This window comes from Coccidioides immitis, assembly GCF_000149335.2.
Source record: "Coccidioides immitis RS genomic scaffold supercont3.6, whole genome shotgun sequence".
NCBI classification, from domain to species: Eukaryota; Fungi; Ascomycota; class Eurotiomycetes; order Onygenales; family Onygenaceae; genus Coccidioides; species Coccidioides immitis.
The window spans coordinates 1,490,777-1,517,295 of record NW_004504312.1 but is presented as its reverse complement, the minus strand read 5'-3'; the positions used below and the strand labels follow the sequence as shown (position 1 = coordinate 1,517,295).

Here is a 26,519-nt window from a genome sequence, read left to right as displayed (position 1 = left end):
CAATCTTATCAGGCGGTCAGCTGATACGCGTGATCTCATTGGCTGACGTCACTTGGCAGTACTTTTCGGCAGGCGCGACCGCCTTCACCACTTGCTGCGTGTCTTTGGGGGCCTGCCGCTTCAGGTCGCTGCGGGCTGTGGACCAACAGACAAAACCCTCCGACCGGCAAGCAGCCATGCAGCCCTGACCTTGTGTCCGTCTCCTCCCGTCGTCTGCTACAGTCCACGATCTCTGACTGACGGACAATTCCTCTTGTTCATGGATAGGTGAATCTTCCAGGTCCCTGCTGTTGAGCCTCCTGTGTTCCTTAGCTTGTTTACGCCGTTGGTTTGAAACTCTGCGTGCGTGCTTTTCTCCTCTGTCGCCCTCCTGGGTTCGGATCGAGCCGCCATGTTGGACCCTATCCCCCCTCCGCCGGAGTGGCTTCAAAATCTCGTCCGACCGTTCGCTGAATACGTCTCTCTGCCCTCTCTACAATACCATATTCATGAAGTCCTTGCCGCCTTCGTTTTCTACCAGTTCGTCCAATCCGTTATCTCACCGGCTCTCTCGTCGTGGTTGTTCCCAAAGATATATCCGAATTTCCCGCGACGGACGAAGCTGAACTGGGATGTCCATGTTGTCTCGCTTGTGCAGAGCTCGCTTATTAACGCTGTGGCTCTTTGGGTCATGTTTGTGGATGAGGAGCGAAAGTCGATGAGTGCTGCTGAGAGGGTGTACGGGTATTCCGGCTCCTGTGCGCTCATCCAGGCCATGGCAACGGGATATTTTCTGTGGGATTTGATTGTCAGCACGCTGCATGTCAGGATTTTTGGCATCGGCCTATTGTTTCATGCCATCAGCGCATTGTGGGTGTTTAGCTTGGGATTCGTAAGTCCTGATTTTATGGCTTCAACTTTTTTTTTTCCCTCTCTAGTATTCATGCTTACTGTTCATCTAGAGGCCGTTTGTAAATTATTACAGCCCGGTTTTCATTCTCTACGAGCTCTCCAGCCCGTTCCTCAACTTCCACTGGTTCTTCGACAAAGTCAACATGACAGGTAGCAGAGCCCAATGGTACAATGGCATGGTTCTCCTCTCGGTATTCTTCTCCTGCCGCCTAGTGTGGGGAACCTATCAGTCGGTCAAGGTATTCGCAGATATCTTCAATGCACTAAGCCAAACACGCGCTTCGTCGACTCTCCGTGAACCGTTCAACATTTATACAATGGTCTTCCAGGCCCGAAATACTACACTTTGCATTGATGAGTCGTGCATTAAGGCCAACAATGAAATATCCAAATTTGCCAGCCACCAGGAAAGCGGTATACCACTCTGGCTGGTTCTTACATACCTAAGCAGCAACTTGGTTCTCAACTCACTGAACTTCTACTGGTTCTCGAAGATGATTGAAGCTGTGACGAAGAGGTTCAAAACTGCTGCTGACGGAAAGGCCAAGAAGGAAATTTCCTCACCAATAACAGAGAAGGAAGCAGAAGCCATGGTCCTCGATGCTGCGGCTATGCTCGAAGAAAAGGAGAGAGTCTTCATCAATGGCGGCATGGAAGAGGATGGGTCTGAGGATAAGAAGCAAGGGATCACTGCTTCCGCTGAGTCTCAGAATAGGGCCCCTGGCGTTAGGAGACGGAAGGCGTAGGGCAATTTGTATCTGTTTTGATGATCCCGGTTGTAGGTGTCTTTTCTCTTTATGAATATTCTTCGCAAAGAGGAATATGGGTTGATGGGAGTGTCTCTGCTCTTTTATTGCATGTATGGCTCGTTATGGGTTCAGTTTATCTGGGTGTGTCTGTGTGGTGGGCTAGAACGGTGCCTATATCTCTCTGCTGGTTCTTGTTTATTTGTTGTATGCCCCGGATGCTCCGTAGATATACTCCGTAGGTAAACCTAATTCGTTATGATTATATAGGGGGGTTTGATTGGAATGCGGGTTACGATGTATATATGCCCCTGGTGGTGTCATGAAACAAATTCTATAGCATATTACCTTTTCATTAAGAGTTTAAAATGGCGGTCAAATCATGGAGTCGGTGGTGAAAAAATCATACTGTATTAAAACAGGCGCTAGAGCCTAACCCAATATAGAGATATCATACATAATAACATAAAGCACTCCCCAGATGGACAAAACTCCTTTTTCATGTAGAGCCCATTCAACCCAGATAGCTTTCTCAGCTAAGCACCTCAACGCCCCATATGAGGTGGTCTAGCAAGCATATACCGAGCAGCTTCCCTCGCCACAGGCGTATCCCATGCACTGTTCAGCCCACCTCTCCTAAACTCCGGTGCATTAGGATCTGGACGACCCGCTCTCGTCGATTCTCCCAGGATGGTTTCCAGGTCACGCCTTTGACTCAAGATCCAGCGTTTGATGAAGTTCACGGGATCCTGACTTAGATTGGTGTAGAATGAGTGTTTGGCCTTGGAGTGGTGGAGAGCCTGGACAACAAGAGCGAGCTGATCGTCGAGGCTGGAGACTTGCCGGAGCATATTAGGGAAGTCTGGCGAGGTGGTTACTTGGAGCATTTTGTTGCGGAGGGGGTCGTCGACGGCGACGCGGATGTCGTAAATGGCTGGAATGGGCTTGCTGTGGAATTCCTTGTCGACGCGGATTGTGAATGGGATCTTGATCGGTGGAAGGGGAGTGCAGTGGGGTCCAATAAGTTCCGGGATAGCTGGGAAGTAAATCTTGTCTCTTCCAAAGATCTGGAGAAATTTGGCATTAGACAAAACTTCGATAAGAAGGGTAGTTAGGGTAATAGTTTGGATCAAATCATACCGCTCTTAAACGTTCATTGCACGCCACTGCTTGCTTTTCCTCGCTTTCCTGGAGCCCTGCAGTCTTTATGTATTCCCAGAGCCCGATGATGATCCCAGCACGTGTCTCTTCCTCTATATCAAGGATGGATGCCAATTCCTTGCTTAGGAGAAACCGTTCCAGATTCTCGTCTCGCGTCATAGTAATCGTGCCATTAATATTGACCTCGGCGGCCCTGGAGAACTCCAACGAGTCGAAATCAGCAGTAGGCGGTAGGGCTGCAGCACTAGGTGGTAATGTAGGTTTATTCCAGATTATTGTAGCCAAATCTGCCACACCGGGGGACGAAGGTTTGTCGAATTCCACTGAAATCGTTTTGAAGAAATGCGATAGCCTTTTCCGTATGGACGGTGATGAAGGCTTTGCTTCCTCCCTTTTCTGCGGCTTGCTATCTTCTTCCATTGCATCAGGATCTTTTTCGCCTCCTAGATGCTTCATATCGATATCTTCCTCATCTTCATCGGGTACGGTCGGATCAGTAGCATCGTCAAGGAGACGTCCCTCAATTTTCACCCTGTATCGTCCAGCACCTATTCTTGGCGGAACTTCAGGATTCTGCTCCGCTTGCTGCCAGGGTTGTTGTTCGACAGTGTTAGAAATCCATAACCTCATTGTCCGATATCGTCTCGTGTTCCTGTTTACTGTGTCCTGAAGATCGATCCTTTTTCTCATGATCGCTGAATCCAATCTTCTTTCAACCTCTTGCATACGTTTGTATTGCTGGACTGCATCACCGATCACAACCTCCTCAATACCGTCAGGAAGCGTCTTATCAGTTGGCTTGCGACTCCGCCGAATCGCCGCATCTGGATGTACGGGCACATGTCGCTGTTGCGCGGCGAGAACTTGAGGGTTAGGCATGTTATGTTGCGCGACTTGCATTGGCATCATTCCTAGCAACAAGGGGGGTTGTCAGTATAGTACATGGACAAAAATGATTCTGTATCAATGTTTTAAGATGAAATTTCGTCTTGGTTTCGCAGACTGGGGGGTTACAAACCAGGGACTGGGACACCCCGACGAGGTGTGGTTGGCTGCCGATGATGAACAGGTTGTGGATAACCACGGTAGTTGGGCTGCATTGGGGCGTGCATCTTGGCGACGGCCGTGGACGACGGCAATTGGGCGCACGAATAGCTAACGTTCTACAGTGAACTCGCGAAAGGTATGTGGATGCCCTGCGAAGGAATCGGATTCTCGTCGCGGAACCAGCCCCAGCCGACAAAGCTCACGAGAGACGCTTTTGAGTTTCTTAGTTGTGCTGGGGGATCCAGACGGCGCTAGACCGCATTAGGGCAGCCATCCATGTGACCGCGTCTATCGCTTCGCGCTTAAGTTCAGATTACTAATCAAAATGTCGCGGGCAATACCTAACTAGTTACAGAGGACAACTCTATTCTTCTGGTGTGGCATTTGGTATTGAGTACAAAAAGAGAACCGGTAACTACTCGAGCAGCGATGCCTGGTTTGTGTATAGGACATCGACAACGCTACTGAGTTTGTCAATAGTTTCGAGCGCAGCATCATAACCCTGGTCCCTCTCCGTCTCATCGAATATGATCAGACAGCCTGCCCCCTGGTCCAAAACGCCGATAATCACCTTGTCAAGGATCATCTGGGAAAGCTTTCTCTCAACCTGCTGCGTGTCCAAACCAACCATCTTAGCGATGTGGTCGATCTCCACCCTGCTGAATGGCTCAATGACCTTAATCAAGTTCTGTTCCAACATGGCGTCGTAAAGCCTCCGTAGATGATTTCGGATAAAGACATCGCTACCTAGTTCGTAACGATAGTCTGATAATGCTCTTTCGTACTCTTCTAGGGATCGGTTCGAGTGCGCTTTCGCAACTGCCTTCATGGCCTCCAAGCTAGTACCAGCATACCGAATGGCCTGCTTCGAGGCCAAAAGGGAGTTCACATCGTTCACGGAGTTCAACATGATCTTGCAAAGAAGCATGTACTGCAAAGCAGACGTCGCTTTTCTTTCCTCCTCCAGAGAATGATAACCCTCTAGTGCCTCAATGAAGTAGGAATAAGCGGTATTAAAATCCTTATCCTCTGCATGAAGCATACCGCTCTGCATGTCCAGACCGGCCTGTAATAAAGGTGGAGTGTAGACAGACGCTGCAGATGTTCTGGCAGATGTCAAGGCAGCTCGGGCTTTGGGCTGGTTTCCAAGGGCGTGATATACGCGCGACTCCAGGAGCTGCACCTCCACCAACACGAGTTTATCATCGAGACGTTTGAGCTCGCGGAGTAGTGAATTGATCAAAGTAAGCGCATCGTAGTAGGTCTGTTTTTGCATGTATATTGTGACAAGTCTTGTCTCAAGGTTCTGGCGCAGGAAAGACCGTCGTTCCGACACCGCCCAATCTATACATGACTTGATAACGGAGATCTGAATATCGAGGGTATTTGGGATAGCGGCAAAAAAGTCAAGGAGTTGTCGCACTATACGAAATTAACATAAACCCTCAAGATGCCATGCTAGTAGTAAATATATACCAAGCTTCGCAGACTTAGCCTTCGCAAATGAGGAAAAAGATGAGCGGCTGGTTCTCAGCAGTTCGGCAAGTTCTTTGGGTCTCTTCTGATCGCGATACAGTTCACCCAGCCCAACAAGCGCGGTTTCATAGTCTCTCGACGCGGCCTCCGTCGATCCCGTGCCTAATGAAAGGACTTTCTGGAAGATGGTCTCTGCTTTTGACGGATCCGTTTTGGACAAGGCAGTCGCCTCTTTCAGTAGAGCGGCCGTCTCGGAGTTGTTTGGAGCCATGCCAAGCCAATATCAAGTGTAGCGTTATCAGGATATTCGCACGCGAGAAATAGACCGTAATGGAAGAAGTATAGAAAGGAAATTTCGAAGGAGTGTGCGTTGTTGTATGTTGGCGGTTGAAGCAAGTGAGCTCGCTGTGATGTTGCTTGCTGAGATCCAGACCTGGAGCCAACCAAGCTTAGCCGGAACAATATTGCGCCGGGAAGCTGACCTTCTCGCTGCGCAGCTCAGCAAATCTAAAATAATTTCTTCCCCAGCGACAGGGAGAGGTCCAGGACACAACGCACGATGGTAAGCAAGTCTGGTATCCCAGTAGTCGAAGATGTCAATACTGACTCTTGCTTTAGAAAATAAAGGCTCTTTCACGGTCTGCTGCGTCGCAGCAGACGCCCGGAACAGGAGCTACTAGGCTCGCTCGCAACCTCGATCCGGCACAGCATCCATTCGAAAGAGCAAGAGAATACACAAGAGCTCTCAATGCTACCAAACTAGAGCGCATGTTTGCCGCTCCTTTTATTGCCCAGCTTGGAGGGGGCCATGTTGATGGTGTATATTCTTTGGCAAAGGACCCAAGTTCCTTAGAACGCTTTGCAAGCGGAAGTGGTGACGGCGTGGTAAAAGTATGGGACTTGACGAGCCGCGAGGAGATTTGGCAGGCTCAGGCTCATGAGAACATTGTCAAAGGAATGTGCTGGACATCGGATAGGAAGCTACTATCATGCGCCGCCGATAAAACCATCAAGCTATTTGATCCTTATAATTCGGCCTCTGAGAGTCCTCCGTTGGCGACGTACCTGGGGCACGGAGCTTTTACTGCCGTTTCCCATCACGAAACTCATCCCTCATTCGCTGCTTCGTCGTCAGTGATATCTATATATGACCTCTCTCGGCCGTCTTCTACGCCATCTCAAACGCTTCACTGGCCCAGTAGTGTTGATACTATCACTTCACTCGCATTTAACCGGACGGAAACTTCTCTCCTAGCATCGACAGCTACCGACCGATCTATAATAATGTACGATCTACGAACATCCTCTCCTCTTACGAAGGTCGTTCTTACTTTGGCTTCAAATGCTATCGCTTGGAATCCAATGGAAGCGTTTAATTTCGCTGTGGCTAACGAGGATCATAACGCCTATATCTTTGACATGCGGAAGATGGACCGTGCTTTGAATGTTCTTAAGGACCATGTTGCAGCTGTGATGGATGTTGAGTTTAGTCCAACTGGCGAGGAACTTGTCACCGCGTCCTATGACCGTACGGTTCGACTATGGAATCGTTCTCGCGGACATTCTCGGGATATATACCATACAAAACGAATGCAGAGGTACGGCTCTCATTTTATGAATAGTAAACATGGTTATATGCCCACTTTGCTCACGTTAAAACTGCAGGGTTTTCTCGGCCAAATTCACTCCGGATAACAAATACATTCTTTCTGGGTCTGATGATGGTAATATTCGCCTCTGGCGCGCAGAAGCATCGTCCCGGAGTGGAATCAAAAGCGCTCGTGAGCGTCAAAAACTCCAATATGACGAGGCTCTTAAGCGTAGATATGCACATATGCCTGAGATTCGTCGTATCAAACGTCATAGACGTCTGCCAAAGGCTGTCAAGAAAGCTGGCGAGATCAAAAATGAGGAAATTAACGCTATCAAGAGAAGGGAGGAGAATATTAGGAAGAACAGCAAAAAGGGTTCGCTACCTGCCCGACGGAGTGAGAGAGAGAAGATGGTCCTGGCTACGGAAAAATGATCACACTTTAAACAAAATCACGATGATACCCACTACATCTATTCGAAGAAAAAGCACAACTCCAAAAAGGTGGTTCCCCGGGTTGTTCTTTCATGTCTTGGGCTTGAGAAGCGGTTCCAAAAATATGCTCATATCATAGCTTGGGCTTTCCGTTTCTAACTCATCTGTTTCATTCGAAAATATTATCCACACGCAAACAGCAGTTTGAAGGATGCTGCCGCCCCCCCGAAAGGCCATTTTAGGTATCCCATCATTGTGGATATTGGCCCGTACCAATTCTCAGGCAAATTATTACAAGTCAACCCAGCATATACCAACTTTCACTACTATTTTCAATCGAATTTCGAGCGTTTTAAAGACTCCATTTCGTGATCTGCCGAATAGCCCGCCCTTTGCATTGCTCTATCGATCCCGCTGAGATATCTGGCGAATTTCTGAATGGAAGCCGGCAACACCGCATAACAACTCACAAACGAGGCAAACGCGGGCATCCTGAGCACACCACCATTTCCAGTATCAACCACTGACACGATTTCTCGAGCAACTTGCACGGGCTCCAGGACGGGCGCGAAAAACTTGTTTGGGGTTTCGACTCGTTGGAACAGCTGTGTTGCTATTTGTCCGGTTTCGACAAGTAACATCTTGACTCTCTCGCTCGCCCCCGATTGACGGAGTTCCGCCTCCAACGTCTTGTGGGCCGCGCTGATAGCTGCTTTGGTCGCTGTGTAATCTGACAAGCCGGCCGCAGTGAGGTAACTGAGGACGGAGCTAACGGTAACTATGGTCCCGCCTGTGGGAGAGGCCATCATTCTAGGGAGGAATATTTGCAAGGTATGGAAAAAGGAGCCGAGGTTCGCATGGATGGTTTGCTGGATTGCTTTTTGGGATATATTAAGGAGTGGAAGCCCGTTGATAGGTGCAGCCACGCAATTGATTAGAATCGTTGGAGTTCCGAGCTTCGTATAAATTAGATTAGCTTGACGCACAGAGACTACCAGCCTGTACTCGGGCAGCTTAGGGTCAAATCGAGAAATGGACAAGGAGGATTGTGAATGAAATGTGAATTGATTGAGGAACGTACATCATCTTCTATCTTCCTAGCTACATCTTCCACCTGAGCTCTATCGCCAACATCACACTGGTAGTATTCCACGCTGGACATCTCCTCAAATCCAACACCACTCTGCTTATCCAGCTCTTTGACATCCAGCACAGCAACACTGACTCCTCGCATCCCATAAATCTGGGCAATCAGTAGTCCTACTCCGCTAGCTCCTCCAGTAACCACCACTACCTCCTCTTCAAGATCAACCTCCCGCGGCGGCCCATATGCGATGCGCTTATTCAACAGGACAAGGCCGACGACTAGGGTGAGGACAGTCGCGTATGCGGACGTGATTATGAATGAGGGATGGGAGTAGGGAGTTGCCTGGGCACGCAGGCAGAGAGGGATGAGCCAGGCGATGAACGGGTGAAGGAAGGTCTTGTTGAGGACTCGGATGAAGAGGTCCAGAGTGAGGTATTCGAACCAGTAGGCCCGCGATTCCCGGCCGGGGAAGACTGGAGAGATGGACATATTGACAAGTTAAGGGCGCGAGGAAAAGTTGGATAAGTGAATATTAGGACGACGGCGAGGAATCTGCGCTCGGTATAGACATAGCTTTGTATTTATTCGTTGAGAGGGACCCAAGGGAGTTTGGAGGCGTTGGTTGTCGGTTGTGGGATCTGACACCACCTATGATTCAGAGCTTGCAATACCGAATCTAAACGCCCACTCTATTTCACAGGCACGTCGCAATTGCTGTGTACTAGTCAAGGCACTCTCGTTCGGCTTGTGAAGTTATCCTTTGGATGAAACCCAGGAGACACTGAAACTCCTTTCGAGACGGGCCAACCGCCTATGGCATCGCGCATCAGACCGCAGTTCAGTGGAGCCGAGTGGAACTCCCGAGCCTAGCTGAACTCAGGCCAAAACCAAAAAGCTTTCACAAAACATCTCGATTCCTCGATTCCATCACAAGAACAGCCAGCTATGCGTCTGTAAGATTAACTAGTGGGCGTCGTCCTGGCAAGTTACCAATGCGACAACTCAGCGCAGCTGTTAAATCCGCTCTGAGAGCTGTTAAGGAGAGAATATATAATCGCGGAGCACGGAATACAAATCTGCAGATTGGACAGCTACGAGGCCCTAGACATCGCCAGTGTAGTCTTGCCTTTAACGGGTGCTAGATGTATGAGTAGAGTGCTCCAAACGGATCGCCAAGTAACATCACCATGCCCTCCCGAGCTCTAAATATCAGACAAACGTCCAAACAAGAGAGCCGGATTCGATTGTACGGCGCGCTAAGCATGTTCTTACCTACACATCCGGCCACTTCCTGGTATTACTAGCTATCCATCATGCCCATGGTCTCCGAAGTCGTCCTTGCATGAGTTGACCAGATGCCCACTGTGAATGCCAATCCTCGTCCTGCTACCTACAAATATAGCCACGGAAAACATATCATTGTAGGGTGCTGAGGCAGGCCTAACTAGCTCTCGTTTGATGACCATGCTAACCCGCCCATATGTTGCGCAAAGTCCTGCGGGACCTCCCATCCATGCATGCGGCATGCCCTCACATAGGCATCTATCGCTTCAGCCATTCCGTACTCACTGACAGTGCCTTTCTTTACGTTTTGACCCCGTTGTAACCGAGCTGGCCTGGGATCCGTACTTGACAACGCTAAGCGAACTTGTAGCAATACACTCTCGATACTGGACACCGCTGACCAGCCTGAATTAGTGAGTAATTCCATGCATAAAGCTCCGCCAGCTGTAACGTGACCACCTCCACCTTGTTGAAAGCCCAGAAACCGCGGACGGATAACGCGAACAAACGGAGGAGATATAGGATAATCTTTTGAGAACCGAAGCTCGATGACAATGCTCGTGAGCCCGGCCACCCTCAAGTCGTCAGAGAGAGGGATCTTGGGTTCAAAAGAATGCAGTTCGACTATCCATTGATAAACTGTGTTGATGAGGTTTGGATCGATATACCATCCAAGCTCGTGTAGAGGCGTGTTCTCTTGGATCTGAAGAGTTGTCCTAAGGTCTCTCTGCAATGCTTTGGTTGCCCCCGGAGTGGCAAACGAAGGAGGCCCTAGCAATGCCAATGTCGAACCGTCCAGTTTCCCCGGAACGAAATCGGTCTTTGGTACTTCAGGAACAATTGGTGGATGTCGAACTGCCGATTTTCCTTTCTCATCCGCGTTAATCAGAATTAATATGTCTTCGGTGTCTGTGTCATCACTTATCCAACTGTCCTGGTCAGTGCCAAACTTGCTCCCATCCACTTCCATCCCCGCTGTTTCCGATAGCCCGTTGGGCACTGCTTGTAAGGTCGGAAGCTTCGCCTGAACAGCACTGGGCGTGGATCCAAACGTATGAGCTTTCAATGTTAAACGGCGCTGCCGACTGAAAGCTGTCATCGGGATCAGGATTTCTTTATTCTGGGGGCCCATAGCTTTGTACTTCGGGTCCTGCTGGTAATACAGTCCTCCTCGTTGGAATTTGGACACGTCTCCTGTTTCTGAAGAATTTTTGCAGCTAACAAAGAGATATCGTGTTTGTATCCAGTCCAACTCTGAGACAACCAAGTGAGGATTATTGCTCACAAACTTTCCAGGAGCGTTGACCACTTCATTTAATGAAATGGCGGATGTAATCTCTAGGTTGCTTTGTGGCCAACCATTGCCGATAGAAGCCCTGATGTAGCTTGATGCTACGCCGAACGAGGGACTCATGTACACACCATTCCCATATGCTCGGCCATGCAGTATTGATTTGTAGTGCAAACCCTCACGCAATATTCCATGCCAGTTATACAGCGGGCTACCATGCCAGGCAAAAACCGTAGGATATTGAGGAAAGTCACTCGATGTGGCCACAGACTGTATAAAACGTTGTTCTTTGTCAGGAGCACCTTGCGCAAACCGGAATTGCAAGTATCCACTCATTTCCTGTACCAAATTCTGACCGTGGTCGCGAGCTTCGGTTTCAGGTTGATCAGTAAAAACGGTGTCTGGATAATCCTGAATAATGCAGGAACGATTGGATGCTACAATCCAACGTAACAAGTCAAGACCCGACTTCGAAATTCTGTCAGTCCAGTTACTAAGGCTTGGCTGGGAGGCAGAGGGAAAGCCGGCAAGATAGGCTTTCATTTCCTTGACTGAGGGAAGGGTGTCAAGGAGCAAGCAAATCGTAGCCTGTCGATTGGGATTAGTGAGTTCATCGAAATTCTTGTCATAGAGCACAAAGCTGGCTTTCTGGTACCCGGGAATTGGGGGATTCATTTGACATTTCGAGGGGCCATGAGAAACTGAAATGGGAGGGCCAAGTTTGACTGACGGCCAAAGGGACGTATCTTTCACCCGACAATGAGACGGTGTTTTATCTCCGCCGCACTCGGTAATTACGATCCAGTCTCCAGCTCGGAGGCATCGAGTTCCATGCTTGTCGCGGAAGCGTAGCTCCATATTGACACGATCCAACTCGGCATGCAATTGCTTGTGAGCAGGGATGGTGACAGTACTTGATAAGATAGGGGCAAAAGACCCTAGACTATTGCTGCTCCCTTGGGCCGCATTGATGAGCTCGGAAGGAACAAGAAAGCCGAGGCCAACTGGGAAGTCAGACAGACGCATGTTCCTCGCACTGGAATAAGTGAAGCTAATGAGAAGGTCGACAACATTGGGCTGAGCCAAAATCTCCCACTCCAAGCTAGGACCAAACCCAAGAGCCATGTACTGGTAAAGGCATAAACTCTTTGAGCAGACGTACGGCTTCAGTGCTTCAAATGCGTCGTTGGTCTTGCAATGACACACCAAACAAAACTCTGTGCATCTCACAAAATGCCGAAGCGCAAATTGCATCGCAATAAGGGAAAGTGATGAATTTAGTCCCTTGCTTTCCAGGAGATGGTCAGACGTTACCAGTGACGGCAAAAAAGTGGCTGTCGATGCTTCTCTCTCCTTAGTCGAGTATTCTCGGTCCCCAGGGTTCGCATAGTCTAGGGGCTTCCCTTGAATTTCGTTGAAAAACAGCTCAGCTCCCTCCCACGATAGACCATATGCGAGTCGATAGCGTAGAATTTTGACAAATCGTTCATTCATCAAAGAGTTTATGGGTTTGCTGATGAATGATCGGACAATTGCTCTAGGTTCCGCGTTGCTGTGGTCCGTCCCGGATTCCCCCAGCGACATGGTATCGAACGTGCTATGATGTCGACCTAGAGCGGCAAGCACGCTTTGCATTGTTGGCTTGTAGGAGTCGCACAGATCGACAAGGAGCTCGATGGATGGTTTCCCAAGAGCAACATCCTCCTGCAGTATTTCTTCAAGCGTCCGATATCGCCCAATGTAACGGATTAGACAAACCAAATATTGCTGCCCAGTCACTTTCCAAGCTTCCATAGCCTCCTCTGAGATTCCAAGTCGAGAGATACGACAAGAAATGCAGATTATCGGATTGACTACGTTACCGAGGTATCCCACTCTAAATCCGGCAACTTTGGATGTTCTAAGATCAGATGCAAGATTTTGCATCAGTGCTGGAAGAGCAGCCCCTTTCACGTCTGCTTCGTCGAAAGTGTCGGCGTTTGGAACTGAAAGAAACGGGGAATTAGGTGACCAGTCACCTTCAAAATCCTCAACCTCAGCATCCTCCATTTCACAGTCATTTTCAAGCTCTGTATCCTCGTCAGAATCACCCGAAAATGAGACTTCCTTCCCCGACCTTAGTGTCCCGACTCGATTTAAAGCGCCAGACAGATGTAACAGCATATCGGCCACCCGCAGGCCCCGGAGATGGGCTTGAACTTTTTCCAGACATGCCGTGATGAAATAAGGGACATCGTCAGACGTTGTATACAAGAAATAGCTGTGTTCCCGCGGATAATCAGAAAGATCTAAGCAAAACCAGGGCTTTAGAATGGAACTCTTCAGGGCCACAAAGTCCGCAGAAACCAGGCTCACCAGATATTAAAAAGTGAATATCAACAATTTTTTCGTGATTTCCATCAAGTTTAAAGCTGCAGAAAATGGTTCCATCATCCTCACCCGGCCCAACATTAAGGAGACTAGGATAATCTGCTGAAGATGTTTCCTTTTGCAAATCTCGGATAAAGTCTCTCCTTGGCATGTTGCAAGGTAGAGATGAGATAGAGGGGTATTTTGAGCTGGGAACGGCGACAGTAGCAATAAACAATTAATACTAGCAAAGAATAAAGGGATCCCTAAATAGGTCGAAAAGATCAGTTTATGTGGAAGAAAGTGACAAGTAAGGATCGAATCCTCAGAAGGAAGGTTGTGTTCTTGACAAGAAATTCTGCAACGAGAATACTGTCTATCTGCCCAACAGAGACTCCTACGAGCATTGCAGCAGTCAGTCACAATGGCAGAGCAACGGACTGCAAGCAACAGTAGGCAACCTCCGACAAAAGAGACCTTGCCATCAGGTATCAAGAACAGAGTATAGTCAGGTCTCCCTTTTTCTTTTTATCTTGCTGTCCGAGTTAACTGGCTCAGACGAACCAAACTACCGACCATCCTGAGCTTGAGCATCTACTCTGTACTCCGCACGGAGTACTCCAGGCACAAAGGCTGGCAAGGCTACACCCGGATGACGGCGTGAAGTCATGCTGTGCAAGGGAGCAAGCTGGTGGCTGGGCGCCACACAAAGCAGCATAACTCGCTCGGCAGTATCACTCATGATAAGAGCCAGTATTTCCCTGGCTGACCGGCATCTTGAGCCCTTGGTTAGGTTCATTTAACATTTGTGCATCTTGAAGAGGGTGGGACTGGCCAAATAAAGAGGTTGGTTGTTTCTTGAGAGTTTTGGTGGTTCTCCGTCTTTTTCACGTCACTCCCATCTTAAGCTTTTTGGAGCAAGCTCGCCGCCGACGTCGTACAGACTCAATTTCAATGACTGGCTCATCTCTTCGCGTCCCTGAAAAAAGCATATATACAACTTAAAATTGGGGTCGCAGCCCTGGCTTAACCGTGTCTGATACGGCCATCAATTCAACTCGCCGCAATACCATCGCCAATGGCCCAAGCTGCTGGAACAGCCGGTTTGTCAGTCGATTCCAAGACCTCCAGTTCCTCTTTAGACCCCTCCTTGCGCCACTTCGCTGACCCCACGTTCGACCCCGTTGATTTCCTAAACGATTCTCTTCCTCCTCTCGCAAGGCAGTCCGAGACCCCCCGAGATTCTCGTGCAGCTTCGGTAGCCGATCTTTCCTCCCAAACCCAGTCACTTTTGTCCCAATTAAGCGCGCAAAATGCTAGACTATCGAACACATTGACGCAACTTACCGATGAGATACTGAGGAGTGGAGGACGACTGGCATATGAGGTGGAAGTATTGCGTGGAGACACCATAGGACTATCAGATACGTTGTCTGAAGTGTTACACGATGATATCCAGAAATTTGTTCCCGAGGGGCTACTTGCACGGCTAAGAAATGATGAACTAGAACAAGAGCCTCCCGTGGAGGAATCGGCGGACCTAGATTCAAAACCACAGCCTAGGAAAGCAGACACAGATCCCGAATACATCCGTGACTTACGTACGCTAAGTCAGGTCAGGGCAAAACTTGAGGATGTGATTCACACTTTTGGAGAAGCAATGGAGTGGCCATTGCCTCCTTCAGAAGTATCACTTGCTTCCTCATTTATCTCTGTCTCAGCTCCTGAACCCGGCCCTGAAAGCAACAGCCGTGAAGAAAAGGGCCGTGAAGTAGCAAGGAGACTGAAAAACGAAGTGGTAGAACTTCTTGACAGTAACGGTGGAGGCCAAGCTGGACTGGAAGCTGCTAGTCGACGCGTGGAATCTTTGCGACAGCTGGCCGCCGTGTGGAAAGGCACTATAGAGGAAAAAGCGCGACTAAAATTCGTCGACAGCTTGGCTAAACTTGTGGAAGAAAGACGGAAGCTTCTTGATAACCAATCGAAAGCTAGGGATAGCAAAAGCTCAAGGCAAAGAACTGAATCGCCGGCTACATTGAACAGGCAGTCCTCAGATTACAATAGAGGAGCCAGCCAAGAGAGCAGCGCTGGAGGTCTATTTCGAAATTTACAGCGGTTACGCGACGAGATATACCTTGAGTAGAATTTCGATGCGATAAGGAGATCTGATATCCTATGATTTCTGTATGCTCTACGGAGTATAACTTGCTCAAAAGAATTCGTTGTTTCATAGGGATTGGACACATAAAAACAGCGGCGTGGCTCCGATGGGAACAGCATCTAGCAGCTCTTGAGTAGCTACTTTAGGAGGTGAGATAGTTAATCTACTGCTTTCTGCAAAGGCTTTTTTGTCTGAATGAGGAAGATGATTAGAACATCCCTATCGCTTCTTGTGAAAAGAATGTCTGCCAAAAGAGCTCATATGTACTTTATCGCGCATATTACAGGAGTCATTTAAATAGACCACCTAAAGCTCCATCCTAGCCTGACCTTTATCCAACCGCAGTTAAAGCATAGAAATACCCATTCTTCATGCATCGTATATTCCAAGATATAAACCTCGGGAATTCCAGCCGCTCCATTTCCAGCCAATAAATACCTATTTTAAACACACCCTTGTCTTGCCCCATTGTATAATACGGCCTTCATTTCTCCCCCCCAAGCGTCTCCCTTATAATCTTCAAGATCTCACTAATATCCTCATTCGACAACCTCTCCTCCCTATCTTCAATAACGGTATCCAGAAGCGCCAGCGCTCCATAGTCCTCATCTCCTGCATCGTCCGCCTCTTCTTCCTTAGCTCCGCCGTCGCCAGTGTCAGACGCCTCGCCATTTACGTTGCCATCTAGCATCACCGTGTCTTCTTCGGCTGGAGAAGCAGCACCTTCGCCTTCAGGGTTTATATCCAAGCCAACTCCAAGGTTAATGATTGTTAATACCTCTGCCTTGGTCAGGTTAAAGGGTTTTAATCTAGTTATTATTGTGCGCAAGGCGATATCGAGGTCTGTCTGTTCTGAGTCTGGATCCTGCTGGGTGTGCGTTGTTGTAGTTGTGCCATTCTGCGCCGTGGAAGAAGCTGTAGCGGTGGGTTTGGGTAGGAAGCTGGGGTATTTAAGGAGATGTGGTGAAAGGCGGGTGACATAGTTATGAAACTGATTAGCAGTTAGCGAAGCTACCTTAATTCAAGGCACGAGGACAGAGCATCGAGGAGCTGAAGAGCTTTCTACGCTTCGGTGTGGGGGTTAAAAAGGATATTAGCACCGCGCGCGAACAACGGCGACTCGCTCAAATAAGCCTCGCGCACAGCTTGATTTCTTCAAAATTGTAAATCGGCAGGAGTCATCTTTCACTAACCTCTTTGACAACAGTATTATGGTCCCGTAAATCCGGATGTGGTGTGAAATTCCGCGCATTGGGCGGGGGTTGTGGCAATCGATGCGGAGGGTTCAAGGTGAAGTGAGCCAGCACTTCGACATTGGTTAATATTGCTGACTGGGAGTCAAGGATCTATATATTGTAGATCTACCATCAATCCATGAAATTCATGCGATTTGCACCTAGAACGACGACTTACCTTCATGTTGAGTGTGTTGGTTGGGTTGGAAGCTTTAAGAAGCTGGCGGACTTGGATATTAAATGCGCAGTTCCGCGAAGAAAGTCATACCTACTTCTCAACTCTCTAGATTATGCGCTCAAGATCATTTCTCTTAAAAAAACTCTACTAAAGCAGATGTTATTAACTATAACAACATTTTTTGACTACATTGTCGTTGAGTCTAATCAAATACATATCTCGCCCAAGCGCCTCCGTAACTACCCTGAACACAAGCAAAATCGGACAACACAATCTCCAGATACCCCTGACTAAAAACCAACAGAAATAAAGAAAAGGAAGCATGATATCATACAAGAAACGAAAAAGGGAACGGCCAATTCTAGGCCTTGCTCTTCTTCTTCTTCTTTTTCTCGCTCTTGGATTCAGCGGGCTCTTCGTCTTCATCCCGCTTTCGTTTCTTCCCGGCATCCTTCTCCGCCTTCTTTGCCTCCTTCTTTGCCTTTTTGAGCTCTTTCTTGCTAATGGCAGTAGGGTTGCCATCTTCGTCGAAATTGATTTCACCTCGTTCAAGCTTTCTCAGGTACCTCTTAACACTGAGCCCGGCCTTTTCAGCAAGCTCTTCGATCTTAGCCTCGTCGGAATCCTTGCCCTTTGATGTCTTGCTTTCCTTCTTCTTGGACTTCTTCGGCTTCTCCTCTTCGCTCTCCTCTGCTTCAGAAGCTTCCTCTTCTTCTTCAGATTCAGGTGCATCCTTCATTTCTTCATCCTTGATTTCCTCTACTAATTTTTTGTCTTTTTTAGATTTCTTGCTCACATTCTCTGTGGCAGCTGGCTCATCGCCAGTCAGGCCATCGGCATCTGGATTATGTTTTCTAGCCTCCTTGATATCCCATTTCTTCGGCTGTTCGATTGGTATACCATTCGGAGCGATGCCAACGCCTCTCGGTTTCAACGGTTTGCCCTCCATGGCAGCCAGTTTCTTTTCAAGATAATATCTTGATTCCATACCCAGAGCGGCTCTCTCTTCTTCTGTTGGTTCGTTGCCGTCGGCATCTTTCTCCCACTCAGCAAGAGCGTCCACACGGAGACCGATAGCTGCCTTGGCAGCCAAGACACGGGCCATTTTTCCTTTGTTCTTTCCAGTGGCTTGCCCGATAAGTGATGCGTGATAGATGAGGCCATATTTCGGGGTATCATGTTTCGTCTTCAGAGCGCGGAACAGGGCCTTCTCCGCTCCTAAAATCTGGATCGTACTCGCAGGGCTCTTTGACAGATTGACCAAGCTTCCTGCATGGGCAATAAGTCTCGCACCAACCAGTTCGCCAACCAAAGCGGTAAGATTGGGTGCGATGGCAGTCATACGCGCTGTCAAGTAACTCGCCAACTGCTGACGGTATTCCGCAAATCCAACCACTTGTTCTGCTAAACACTGGATGTTTTCCAAATCTTCATTACTGATGTCAGTACCCATGGATCGATTCGCTGCCGCCTTAACCGCGCCCTCGATCTCTTCGGGAAGAATTTCGCTTAAATCTGCTGAATCCGAATTCGAACGCATGCCCATCTTCAGGACAACTTTGGCATATGCCATATTATCATTTAAAATCTTGGCCATTTCTGGGAAATGCCAGCCATACCATTCCTTGACTCTCATCGCGTATGTGTTCAATTCCTTGTCGAGATCATCGAGCAAGGCGATTGCTTGCACGATCATAGTATCGATCTTATCCGGGGAAAATTTAAGCTTATGTCTTGCAAGTGAATGAGAAAGACCGAGTGCCATAGTGGACATATCAGTAGGGAGAAGTCCTGGGATCAGCGTCGGAAGATGGGCTCTGATAGCTCTGTAAAGATCTGCAGTGGTCGAGTCGGCAATCGCTTGGATCGAAAGCCCAGGGAGCTTTCCAATCGCGTTTCCTATAAGAAGAAGACGTTAATATTCATGGAGCATTGCAGACTGAAGCTTCGATTGCGCAATGGACGACGTACCGAGTTTAGGATCCGCAACGGCCAACGAAACTTTTTTTTCATCTTTAATGGACTCGAGAAGACTTGCAAGACGCGGCGTGACCTTTCCTTCGACGAGGGAAGCAACCTCCTCGAGGGCTGTCGTCGCGCTATCAAATTTCTGGAAATTCTTCAATTTCAAGCTATGATGAACCGTTAACCCTGTGAGCTCCAGAATAGGACATTGTACATGATAAAGAAACAAAAAGAACTCACAGATTAGACACTCCTTCCGCAGTCTGTGTTTCCTTCTCAAGGTCATCTCTCTTGAGCAGCTTCTTGTCCTTTGCTTTGAGCAGTGCATAACCAGCACTGGTCTCCGTGAGAATGAAAAGCGTCATCGTTGCGGCTCCAGGAGGCTCTTCAAGGTTACCCAAATGCCCCTTCCGTTTTCAGTCAAGATCCAAGAGAGGAAGGATCCTATTTTGGTCGGAAGATGTGCGTTGCGCCTTCCAGAGACGGGCTGGGGATCTTTTCTCTGCTTTTGATGCTCGCGACTTCTCTCTTCTTTTTTTTCTTTTCGTTTGAAATTTTGCTGTATTATGTAATAATTGTGCACACACAGAAAAGAGCAATGTGTGACAATACAATACGTCAACAATACCTTATTCTGATTACCGCCTTCCGTCATTCCGCTGGGATTGAGCCGCCTCCGACATTTTATTCCAATTATATTTAGGGTGTCTGTCTGAATATGATATCGCTACTTTTATATAAAAAATATTCCCTTCTAGCTTTCATGAAGACTTGAGGCGAGTACAAGAGCCTTGAGCGTGCTAGTAAAGCGCCAGACGCTCAGCGCGGCAAAGACTTGACTGTAGCTATTCTACCGAGTTCTCCCAAATGTAGATTTCTTTGAAAGCTACCAGGTGTACTGACTTAACTCACTTCTTCAAAATCCCATCTGTGTTGTCTTATGCGGAGTTTGAAGCTAGCAAAACAAGGAAGATGGATAACCTTATCAGGGTACGGAGTACAGAGGCGCAAATCCACCGTATGAAGAAGATGCCAGGGATAATATTAGAGTCCTGGATAGTAAGGAGCACGGGTCTATCTGGAGTAGCATGCTGTAATAACCCAAGCTTCGCAGATTCACCAGGAAAGCGGGAATACAGATTGCCGTCAACTTCCTCTATTTGACCGGAATCTTTGCTATGCAGCTTCCCTAGTTTTTGTGATGCCGTGTATTTGATCCCACTATACGGAGTAGATAAATCCCATATCTGAAATACTCGAAGCACGGATCTCCAGCTTCAAGATCCAGTGGTTGAACAACTTGTGCCCATATTCTCACTCTCAATGATCCCAAAGCCAGCTTGACTCTTAGCGATGTCCTGTCGTTGCCCATCAGCAACAAATCAAAAACTAAAATTCCAACCGGGATAGCAAGTCGATAGGATCGTGGGTTCACTCTCATTTCCCTGTGATGCGCCTGCACTTTCAATTCGAACTTCCTTGTATGGAACCGTTCAACGGCCCCAACGAGATACACCATTCCTCAGCATAGTACGGAGTACTCCGTGCTCCATATATCTCCCCCTTTTCGAGCGCCCCCTGGGTGAAAGTGTGGACCAGATCGGCAGTTACCAAGACAGACTAGGGGTTGAGCATCGGATAGACCCCTTCCCTCACACGGAGGAATGCATCATAGAGAAGGAGAGTGAATGTGCGTTGGGGGGCGGGTTTGTGAGCGTGTTCTCCCGGAGTCTGCTGGCAACTTTTTGCGAACCCTTGGGCGATTTTCAGCACCTGCCACTCTGGCAGGGTTTATGAGAAACAAGCCTTGCATTATGGAGGAGATAATTCCATTCTCATTCCTTAGAGGCCCGAAGTGCGGGAGGAGCTCGAAAATTCTTCCAAATGCGAAGAGATTGTTTGGGGATGGGTAGAGACACCTACTGGCTTTTTGCAAGGGGTTTAAGAATCAAGATCTCATAGTACCAGTAACGAGTCCGAAGCGTCTGACTGTCATGAACCATGTGGCTCTAGATTGTACGTTATGTGATGCACGAATTGCTTCTGTTAACATGATTGAAGGTATGAGGAAAATGGAGAAGGACGTAAGGAGGAGCCCTCATGTGTCAGATGCCAACCCCTCAGGACCGAAGCCTCTCACCCGCCAACAGTCACAATGTGACTTAGGGCCGCCAATATTAGTTGCTCCGGGCAGGGCCAAGATGGAAGTTTGATTTTATACCAGTGCACTCGAAATGTCAATTCTGGCTGCTCCCTCAATGTAGTCCGTAATCAGGAGATTAGGGCTTCGTATCCCAAGCCCTCCATATCTCATCCAGCTCCTCCCAGAGCTTCGGCGTGCAGCAAACACTAAACCAATTTGGGACTAGTTGCTTAGTTGGCTTGATAGTTGGTCAACTGCGCCACAGGCGTGGCTTGATCTCGTCGAGCAGTGAGGCGATGCAACCTTGGTACCTCTGCCGGTGCGATGACCAACGCTCTATCCACTGCAAAACAACGAGTGGCTCGAGGGAGAAATTATGAAGTTTGAACCGTTGTTAGCACATAGATAATATATCGAAAGGCAATATTTGCAATGGAGGGCCTTTGGTTCAATGTGGACGGAGGGTAAGCTCATGCCCAGCCTCGTTTGGCGGTCTGACTTCCTTACACTCGTCTAGCTACGTCGAGGGGATCGTTCGGGGATATCGCAACAACCTTCTTAATTCACAAAGCTACGGCAACTTGACGCAATGCGATACGATAGATGGTGGGTAGCTCTCCGAAATTCACACACCGAAAGCACCCTATTCCAGCAAGATACTCATCTAAACGCAATCCAGATGTTAAGCTACAACTCGGCCCTGCATACGGCGATTTCCTTGCGTCCCTTCCTCCTAACCCATCTACGTCCTCCTTAGCCGGCAAGACAACGGAGAAACTTGTTGCTGAGTTTCGCTATCTCCAAGCCCAAGCAACCGGCTCCACCGCCAAGTTCATGGAATACCTCACGTACGGATATATGATCGATAATCTTGCTCTCCTCATCACAGGTACTCTCCATGAACGAGATACACGAGAATTACTTGAGAGATGTCATCCGCTTGGCTGGTTTGAAACAATGCCGGTGCTCTGTGTTGCCACAAACATCGAGGAATTGTATAATTCTGTGCTGGTCGAGACACCCTTAGCGCCATATTTCAAGGGGAGCTTAAGCCACCAAGATTTAGACGAGCTAAATATCGAGATTGTGAGGAACATGCTATACAAGAATTATTTGGAAGACTTCTATCAATTTGTGAATACTGAGCCGGATCTCAGAAACTCTCCAACCTCGGAAGTTATGTCTGAAATACTGGAATTCGAGGCCGATCGTCGCGCTATTAATATTACACTTAATTCATTTGGAACAGAACTTTCTAAGGCTGAGAGGAGAAAGCTGTACCCCGAGCTCGGAAAGCTGTACCCAGAAGGGTCACTGATGCTTTCACGGGCGGAAGACGTCGAAGGAGTTGCTCTCGCAGTCAGCGGTGTTACCGATTACAAGGCATTCTTTGATGCTGTGGGGTTGAACCAAGCCGGAGGTGGTGGACTTGGAAACATGGGCGGTGGTACTGGAAGCGATGGGAAGAGCTTGGAAGACATGTTCTACCAAAAGGAGATGGAGCTATCGAAACTTGCATTTACCCGGCAGTTCACCCCGGCCGTGATATACGCTTGGGTAAAGCTCCGCGAACAGGTTAGTTTTCCCCGGTCTACACGATAGTAAATCATCAAAATGCTAATCATCATGACTCGTAGGAGATCCGAAATATAACATGGATTTCTGAGTGTATTGCGCAGAATCAGAAGGAGCGGATAGGCAACTATATCAGTGTGTTTTGAGGATTCAAATCATATGCAAGTCATACGAGGGCCTTTGAGGGTTGTTTAATAGGGATTAACAGGTTGTGAATTGTCATTTTGGCTTCTGTGATTATCGCCTTTAACTTCTTTTCGGCGTTGAACGTATTTTTTTACTGAGTACCCATGGCTTTGCTAGACTGAGGCATTCTAATAAATGCTGTGTCGATGTCGGAATTTCAGAGCCTTTCGCTCGCCCCGTGTCTGTGGCTTATAGCTGCGATGAAATCATCCGAACACCCTATATGCCAAATGGTACAGAGTAGACCAAACCGATTTTCAAACGCCTCCAACCGCATCCATCGCAGGCCTTTCTTTGTAGAAGTAACATTACAATCCCACGCGCATTGGTATCACACGAATTATACGAAATAGATATGTGCGAGAATCTAGTTGTCAAGGTCATGGTGGAGTCTACGCCGTATGCCAGACTTTCCTTCGTGCCCATTCCGTGCCTGAAATGTGGTGTAATTCTCTACACAATTTCTCGGGATTTATCACCGTCCTGGTCACTTTCCGAGCTGACTCCAAACTTGAAGGGCATCCTGAAAAGGGCTGGGACACAAACCTTAATCTCTACCAGAACCAAACGGCCCATGTTGATATGTACTGTACAGTGGCTAATTAAGTGCTTCTTTCCTGAGCGATGTACTGCCAGAAACATTGGAACTCATGCTGGGTGTAAGCCTTTTCATATCAGTATGACATCGGTCATAAATACATATTTACAATGCTAGATCACCAAGGAAGTCATACCTAGAAGTTTCAAATGGAAAGTCTCCCCGCATGACAGGTAGATTCGAATAATTTTCCAGAGTGTCTCTATTAAACAGAAACTATCTCTGTAAGGCTATGTACAACGTGACTTGGGCAGTAGATATGGCCAACAAACTTATAAAAGATCATTCCTGCATGTTTGAACTTTGCAGTCCTCGCTGAGTCACAAAAACAATGAATTCACAGATTGTGCTAACTATCCACAGCTTATTCAGGAGCCCAGCTGGATTGCAGTGGATCCCTATTCTTCTCTGTCCTGTGTTCCAACAATCTAAACCAGAGACAACCAGAACATGTCCGCTTATCATTTCATGTGGTGTGGGTGTGTATGTAGACATGTATGTAAGCAAAATGACTGACACAGCAATGGAGACAGTGCAGACAGGTACTGAGATGTACTTGAAAAGGGAACAAAATCTCAGTCTGGCCAACTTCCTCTTAACACGTGCAACCAAATTTTCCTCTCCTTTATGTATCATGTAATGCAGAAATGATAGTACTGAGGACAGAACAAAAAGGGAGAGGCATGATAGAAAAAGAATTTTTTTTTTTTTGTTTAAATGGGGAAAATAATATGCATTGTGTGGTATCCGCAACCATCTAGCCAGACATAGCTCATGAAGAAACCATGAACAGGGAAGATCAGGTAAAACAAGATAAGGAATTTTTGCCATACTGGCATTGCTGTATTAGGTCTAGGCTTTTCTTTTTTTGGGCGGGACATTACAATGTCCACATGGAGGATGTGATTTAGGCCAAATTGACAATTAGTCTGCATGAGCAGAACAGAGGAGATGAGGCAAGAGCCCCGCTTAGTCGTACTGGAAAAGAACACTGATACTCTCTCCATGATGCACACGACGAATCGCCTATAATTATGGTCAGCAACTGAACATGGAGAGGTGATCGGGGCATTCACAGCAATCTCACCTCTGCAAATACTTGGCCTACTTCCAAAACTTCCAACTTTGGACAGCGCTTCAAGTGATCATCTTGGTCCACAGTGTTAGTAACAATCACCTTATCAAGCCCACTCGCATTGATCCTGTCAATTGCATCACCGCTGAGAATTCCATGCGTCACCAGCGCATAGACCATCGATGCACCTTCCTTTTTTAGCAGCTTGGCAGCGCGAGTGATGGTGTTGGCAGTATCAGCAAGATCATCAATCAGGATACATGTGCGGTCCTTCACATCGCCAACCAACATCATAGTGGCGTTCTGTCTGTCTGCAATCTTTGTCGGACGGCGTTCCTTGGTTAAGACTACGGTTAGTCTGATCATCCGATGGCCAGACAAGTCAAGGCGGTGTTTACCTTGTGGATCAATGCAAACTCCATGCCCATCGAGTCAGCGATGGCCGTAGCTCTTTTAGCGCCACCAGCATCCGGACTAACAATAATGCAGCTCTTATAGTTAGGAATATTCTCTTGAATGTATTTTTTGAGCAATGGTCGACCATAGAGATTGTCGACTGGAATATCAAAGAATCCTTGATATTGGGGATCATGCAAATCCATCGTGATGACGTGATCTGCTCCGGCGCAAGTTAACAAGTCAGCCACAAGGGTCCCTGCCTGGGCAACCCATTGGCGGTATCCAGGGCGCGGTTGGAAGGTGGTCAATTTAGATGAGGTCGACGTCACGCTGGCGGAATCATCGTGAGAATGTACTCCGTTGACAGGAGCTGCATTCCGATCGCCCTTGGTCGCCGCCTCGTATCTAATGGAGTCCATGGTGTCGCTGCGCTTCGGAACGCCATTGACATAATGGGAAATGCGCGCCTTTTGCGGGCTCGTGTTGCCAGAGCCTTCCCGGTCCTCAAGCTGTGCAGTCGCAAGGCCCTTTTGTAACCCATCGATACCGTTTACGAGGCCGAGGCTGTCTGCTTTTGCGGGATGCGGGGTTGGTGGGGTACTCTCGAAAGTGTACGCAGGGCTAGTGTCGTTCCGGTTGGTGGGAGACTTGACCAGGGGAGCTCCAGTTTTATTATATGGGATATCACTCTGGCGAGAATAGGGAAAAAGAGGGAGCACCGCAGTGACACGTTTGGCTGAGGCCGTTTTGCAGGCCGAGATGGTGATAAGGAGCTCCATAAGGTGATCGTTTACCTTTCCTCCACCGGATTGGATAATATACACATCTTTACCCCGAACCGACTCATATATTTCCACTCGAGTTTCTCCAACGGAGAATTTCGACAGCAAGATGTTTGCCGGAGGAATGCCGAGCTGGTCGCAGATGGTTTTGTTCAAGTGCGGGTGGGCAGTTCCACCCAGCACAACGATGTTTCGAACCATCTTGAATGGCTCGTCAGGAACTGAGGATGGCAGTTTTGGAAGGATGAGGGCCAAAGGCGGTTGATGAGATGAGTTTGGCACGGACTTCCTTGCACCTTAGGGCTGTGACGAAGATGGGCCGTGCGAACGAGGGTGGGAGTTACCGGGGACAAGGCGAAGGTCCAACGAGTAACGAACTCTGGAAATAGGATCAGAGAATCACAGATCCCATCATCGTTGAGAATAACGACGGGAGAACAAGACGATCAGAGGTGGAGGGGTCATCTTGAAAAAGCAGGTCGGAATTATGGGTGGGTTGCTTGGGACCAAAAAGTCCACAGGAAAAGCGAGAAAAGAGATTTAAAAATAAAGTTGACAGTGGATTGGGTGGGATTTCGGGCAAATCCATGCAACTCGAACAGCTTTTTCTGTGGTTCCGACACCCAGTCACGGGACCCGCGCTGTGAGTGGCTGGATTATCGTTGACGCGGGCCGAACCAGCCCAGCGCTAGGCCTAGCTGGGAATGGTCGGGCGGTGAGCTTGTGTTAGCCGCAGCCGCAGCCTCAGCGCGAAACCGGCGACGGAGAGGGCCGCTCGTCGGGCAGCACAGGGAAAAGGAACGGGGAAGCAAGGGCACGGTGGGCGTCATCCAGCCACGCGAATCGATGGGCCCCAGCTCAGCA

At 48.2% G+C, this 26,519-nt stretch overlaps 12 protein-coding genes across 12 annotated transcripts; 4 read left to right on the top strand and 8 right to left on the bottom strand.

The window, feature by feature from the left end:
- Positions 1-114: 114 nt before the first annotated feature.
- Positions 115-1,988, top strand: CIMG_03516 (uncharacterized protein). Its single transcript, XM_001244074.2, has 2 exons — positions 115-871; positions 942-1,988. The coding sequence occupies exons 1-2, from the start codon at positions 392-394 to the stop codon at positions 1,635-1,637; spliced, it is 1,176 nt and encodes a 391-aa protein (XP_001244075.1). The 5' UTR covers positions 115-391; the 3' UTR covers positions 1,638-1,988.
- Positions 1,989-2,159: 171 nt separating this feature from the next.
- CIMG_03515 (SWI-SNF complex subunit) lies at positions 2,160-3,977 on the bottom strand. The gene is made up of 3 exons (XM_001244073.2): positions 3,817-3,977; positions 2,778-3,709; positions 2,160-2,704 (listed from the first exon to the last, which is right to left on the bottom strand). Exons 1-3 carry the CDS (start codon positions 3,908-3,910, stop codon positions 2,183-2,185), a joined length of 1,548 nt encoding a protein of 515 aa, XP_001244074.1. The 5' UTR covers positions 3,911-3,977; the 3' UTR covers positions 2,160-2,182.
- A 214-nt stretch (positions 3,978-4,191) lies between these two features.
- On the bottom strand, positions 4,192-5,718 carry CIMG_03514 (26S proteasome non-ATPase regulatory subunit 11). The gene is made up of 2 exons (XM_001244072.2): positions 5,322-5,718; positions 4,192-5,267 (listed from the first exon to the last, which is right to left on the bottom strand). The coding sequence occupies exons 1-2, from the start codon at positions 5,590-5,592 to the stop codon at positions 4,261-4,263; spliced, it is 1,278 nt and encodes a 425-aa protein (XP_001244073.1). The 5' UTR covers positions 5,593-5,718; the 3' UTR covers positions 4,192-4,260.
- Positions 5,719-5,865: 147 nt separating this feature from the next.
- On the top strand, positions 5,866-8,340 carry CIMG_03513 (U3 small nucleolar RNA associated protein). The gene is made up of 3 exons (XM_001244071.2): positions 5,866-5,883; positions 5,940-6,919; positions 6,987-8,340. Exons 1-3 carry the CDS (start codon positions 5,881-5,883, stop codon positions 7,345-7,347), a joined length of 1,344 nt encoding a protein of 447 aa, XP_001244072.1. The 5' UTR covers positions 5,866-5,880; the 3' UTR covers positions 7,348-8,340.
- Positions 6,989-9,189, bottom strand: CIMG_03512 (short chain dehydrogenase/reductase). Its single transcript, XM_001244070.2, has 2 exons — positions 8,429-9,189; positions 6,989-8,303 (listed from the first exon to the last, which is right to left on the bottom strand). Exons 1-2 carry the CDS (start codon positions 8,921-8,923, stop codon positions 7,680-7,682), a joined length of 1,119 nt encoding a protein of 372 aa, XP_001244071.1. The 5' UTR covers positions 8,924-9,189; the 3' UTR covers positions 6,989-7,679.
- Positions 9,190-9,824: 635 nt separating this feature from the next.
- Positions 9,825-13,530, bottom strand: CIMG_03511 (ubiquitin conjugating enzyme; the record flags this gene model as incomplete). The annotated part of the gene is made up of 2 exons (XM_001244069.2): positions 9,825-13,297; positions 13,365-13,530. The coding sequence occupies 2 exons, from the start codon at positions 13,528-13,530 to the stop codon at positions 9,879-9,881; spliced, it is 3,585 nt and encodes a 1,194-aa protein (XP_001244070.1). The 3' UTR covers positions 9,825-9,878.
- A 780-nt stretch (positions 13,531-14,310) lies between these two features.
- Positions 14,311-15,875, top strand: CIMG_03510 (uncharacterized protein). The gene is made up of 2 exons (XM_001244068.2): positions 14,311-15,668; positions 15,732-15,875. Exon 1 carries the CDS (start codon positions 14,437-14,439, stop codon positions 15,499-15,501), a length of 1,065 nt encoding a protein of 354 aa, XP_001244069.1. The 5' UTR covers positions 14,311-14,436; the 3' UTR covers positions 15,502-15,668; positions 15,732-15,875.
- On the bottom strand, positions 15,763-16,944 carry CIMG_03509 (uncharacterized protein). Its single transcript, XM_001244067.2, has 3 exons — positions 16,933-16,944; positions 16,713-16,865; positions 15,763-16,510 (listed from the first exon to the last, which is right to left on the bottom strand). The coding sequence occupies exons 1-3, from the start codon at positions 16,936-16,938 to the stop codon at positions 16,004-16,006; spliced, it is 666 nt and encodes a 221-aa protein (XP_001244068.1). The 5' UTR covers positions 16,939-16,944; the 3' UTR covers positions 15,763-16,003.
- A 130-nt stretch (positions 16,945-17,074) lies between these two features.
- Positions 17,075-19,389, bottom strand: CIMG_03508 (nucleolar protein 58). The gene is made up of 3 exons (XM_001244066.2): positions 19,138-19,389; positions 18,904-19,064; positions 17,075-18,831 (listed from the first exon to the last, which is right to left on the bottom strand). Exons 1-3 carry the CDS (start codon positions 19,260-19,262, stop codon positions 17,294-17,296), a joined length of 1,824 nt encoding a protein of 607 aa, XP_001244067.1. The 5' UTR covers positions 19,263-19,389; the 3' UTR covers positions 17,075-17,293.
- A 240-nt stretch (positions 19,390-19,629) lies between these two features.
- On the bottom strand, positions 19,630-21,087 carry CIMG_11137 (uncharacterized protein). Its single transcript, XM_012358252.1, has 2 exons — positions 20,821-21,087; positions 19,630-20,651 (listed from the first exon to the last, which is right to left on the bottom strand). The coding sequence occupies exon 2, from the start codon at positions 20,414-20,416 to the stop codon at positions 20,087-20,089; it is 330 nt and encodes a 109-aa protein (XP_012213675.1). The 5' UTR covers positions 20,417-20,651; positions 20,821-21,087; the 3' UTR covers positions 19,630-20,086.
- A 283-nt stretch (positions 21,088-21,370) lies between these two features.
- CIMG_03507 (V-type proton ATPase subunit D) lies at positions 21,371-23,054 on the top strand. The gene is made up of 4 exons (XM_001244065.2): positions 21,371-21,504; positions 21,558-21,646; positions 21,720-22,615; positions 22,678-23,054. Exons 1-4 carry the CDS (start codon positions 21,473-21,475, stop codon positions 22,759-22,761), a joined length of 1,101 nt encoding a protein of 366 aa, XP_001244066.1. The 5' UTR covers positions 21,371-21,472; the 3' UTR covers positions 22,762-23,054.
- Positions 23,055-23,545: 491 nt separating this feature from the next.
- On the bottom strand, positions 23,546-26,144 carry CIMG_11136 (ribose-phosphate diphosphokinase). The gene is made up of 3 exons (XM_012358251.1): positions 24,873-26,144; positions 24,487-24,810; positions 23,546-24,425 (listed from the first exon to the last, which is right to left on the bottom strand). Exons 1-3 carry the CDS (start codon positions 25,854-25,856, stop codon positions 24,369-24,371), a joined length of 1,365 nt encoding a protein of 454 aa, XP_012213674.1. The 5' UTR covers positions 25,857-26,144; the 3' UTR covers positions 23,546-24,368.
- Positions 26,145-26,519: the final 375 nt, after the last annotated feature.

Excerpts from the sequence above, each read along its gene's own strand:
- CIMG_03516 (XM_001244074.2), top strand. The coding sequence starts at position 392 with ATGTTGGACCCTATCCCCCCTCCGCCGGAGTGGCTTCAAAATCTCGTC. Across the intron at positions 872-941 it reads GGGTGTTTAGCTTGGGATTC|AGGCCGTTTGTAAATTATTA; the intron begins GTAAGTCCTGAT and ends CTGTTCATCTAG.
- CIMG_03515 (XM_001244073.2), bottom strand. The coding sequence starts at position 3,910 with ATGCACGCCCCAATGCAGCCCAACTACCGTGGTTATCCACAACCTGTT. Across the intron at positions 3,710-3,816 it reads TCGGGGTGTCCCAGTCCCTG|GAATGATGCCAATGCAAGTC; the intron begins GTTTGTAACCCC and ends CCTTGTTGCTAG. Across the intron at positions 2,705-2,777 it reads GCAATGAACGTTTAAGAGCG|ATCTTTGGAAGAGACAAGAT; the intron begins GTATGATTTGAT and ends AAATTTCTCCAG.
- CIMG_03514 (XM_001244072.2), bottom strand. The coding sequence starts at position 5,592 with ATGGCTCCAAACAACTCCGAGACGGCCGCTCTACTGAAAGAGGCGACT. Across the intron at positions 5,268-5,321 it reads GGCTAAGTCTGCGAAGCTTG|TGCGACAACTCCTTGACTTT; the intron begins GTATATATTTAC and ends AATTTCGTATAG.
- CIMG_03513 (XM_001244071.2), top strand. Across the intron at positions 6,920-6,986 it reads CATACAAAACGAATGCAGAG|GGTTTTCTCGGCCAAATTCA; the intron begins GTACGGCTCTCA and ends TTAAAACTGCAG.
- CIMG_03512 (XM_001244070.2), bottom strand. The coding sequence starts at position 8,923 with ATGTCCATCTCTCCAGTCTTCCCCGGCCGGGAATCGCGGGCCTACTGG. Across the intron at positions 8,304-8,428 it reads CTAGGAAGATAGAAGATGAT|CTCGGAACTCCAACGATTCT; the intron begins GTACGTTCCTCA and ends ATTTATACGAAG.
- CIMG_03510 (XM_001244068.2), top strand. The coding sequence starts at position 14,437 with ATGGCCCAAGCTGCTGGAACAGCCGGTTTGTCAGTCGATTCCAAGACC.
- CIMG_03509 (XM_001244067.2), bottom strand. Across the intron at positions 16,511-16,712 it reads ATAATACTGTTGTCAAAGAG|TTTCATAACTATGTCACCCG; the intron begins GTTAGTGAAAGA and ends ACTGCTAATCAG.
- CIMG_03508 (XM_001244066.2), bottom strand. The coding sequence starts at position 19,262 with ATGACGCTTTTCATTCTCACGGAGACCAGTGCTGGTTATGCACTGCTC. Across the intron at positions 19,065-19,137 it reads GCGGAAGGAGTGTCTAATCT|CTTGAAATTGAAGAATTTCC; the intron begins GTGAGTTCTTTT and ends GGTTCATCATAG. Across the intron at positions 18,832-18,903 it reads CGTTGCGGATCCTAAACTCG|GAAACGCGATTGGAAAGCTC; the intron begins GTACGTCGTCCA and ends TTCTTCTTATAG.
- CIMG_11137 (XM_012358252.1), bottom strand. The coding sequence starts at position 20,416 with ATGGTGTATCTCGTTGGGGCCGTTGAACGGTTCCATACAAGGAAGTTC.
- CIMG_03507 (XM_001244065.2), top strand. The coding sequence starts at position 21,473 with ATGGAGGGCCTTTGGTTCAATGTGGACGGAGG. Across the intron at positions 21,505-21,557 it reads TGGTTCAATGTGGACGGAGG|CTACGTCGAGGGGATCGTTC; the intron begins GTAAGCTCATGC and ends ACACTCGTCTAG. Across the intron at positions 21,647-21,719 it reads GCAATGCGATACGATAGATG|ATGTTAAGCTACAACTCGGC; the intron begins GTGGGTAGCTCT and ends AACGCAATCCAG.
- CIMG_11136 (XM_012358251.1), bottom strand. The coding sequence starts at position 25,856 with ATGGTTCGAAACATCGTTGTGCTGGGTGGAACTGCCCACCCGCACTTG. Across the intron at positions 24,811-24,872 it reads AGTTTGCATTGATCCACAAG|GAACGCCGTCCGACAAAGAT; the intron begins GTAAACACCGCC and ends GTCTTAACCAAG. Across the intron at positions 24,426-24,486 it reads TAGGCCAAGTATTTGCAGAG|GCGATTCGTCGTGTGCATCA; the intron begins GTGAGATTGCTG and ends CCATAATTATAG.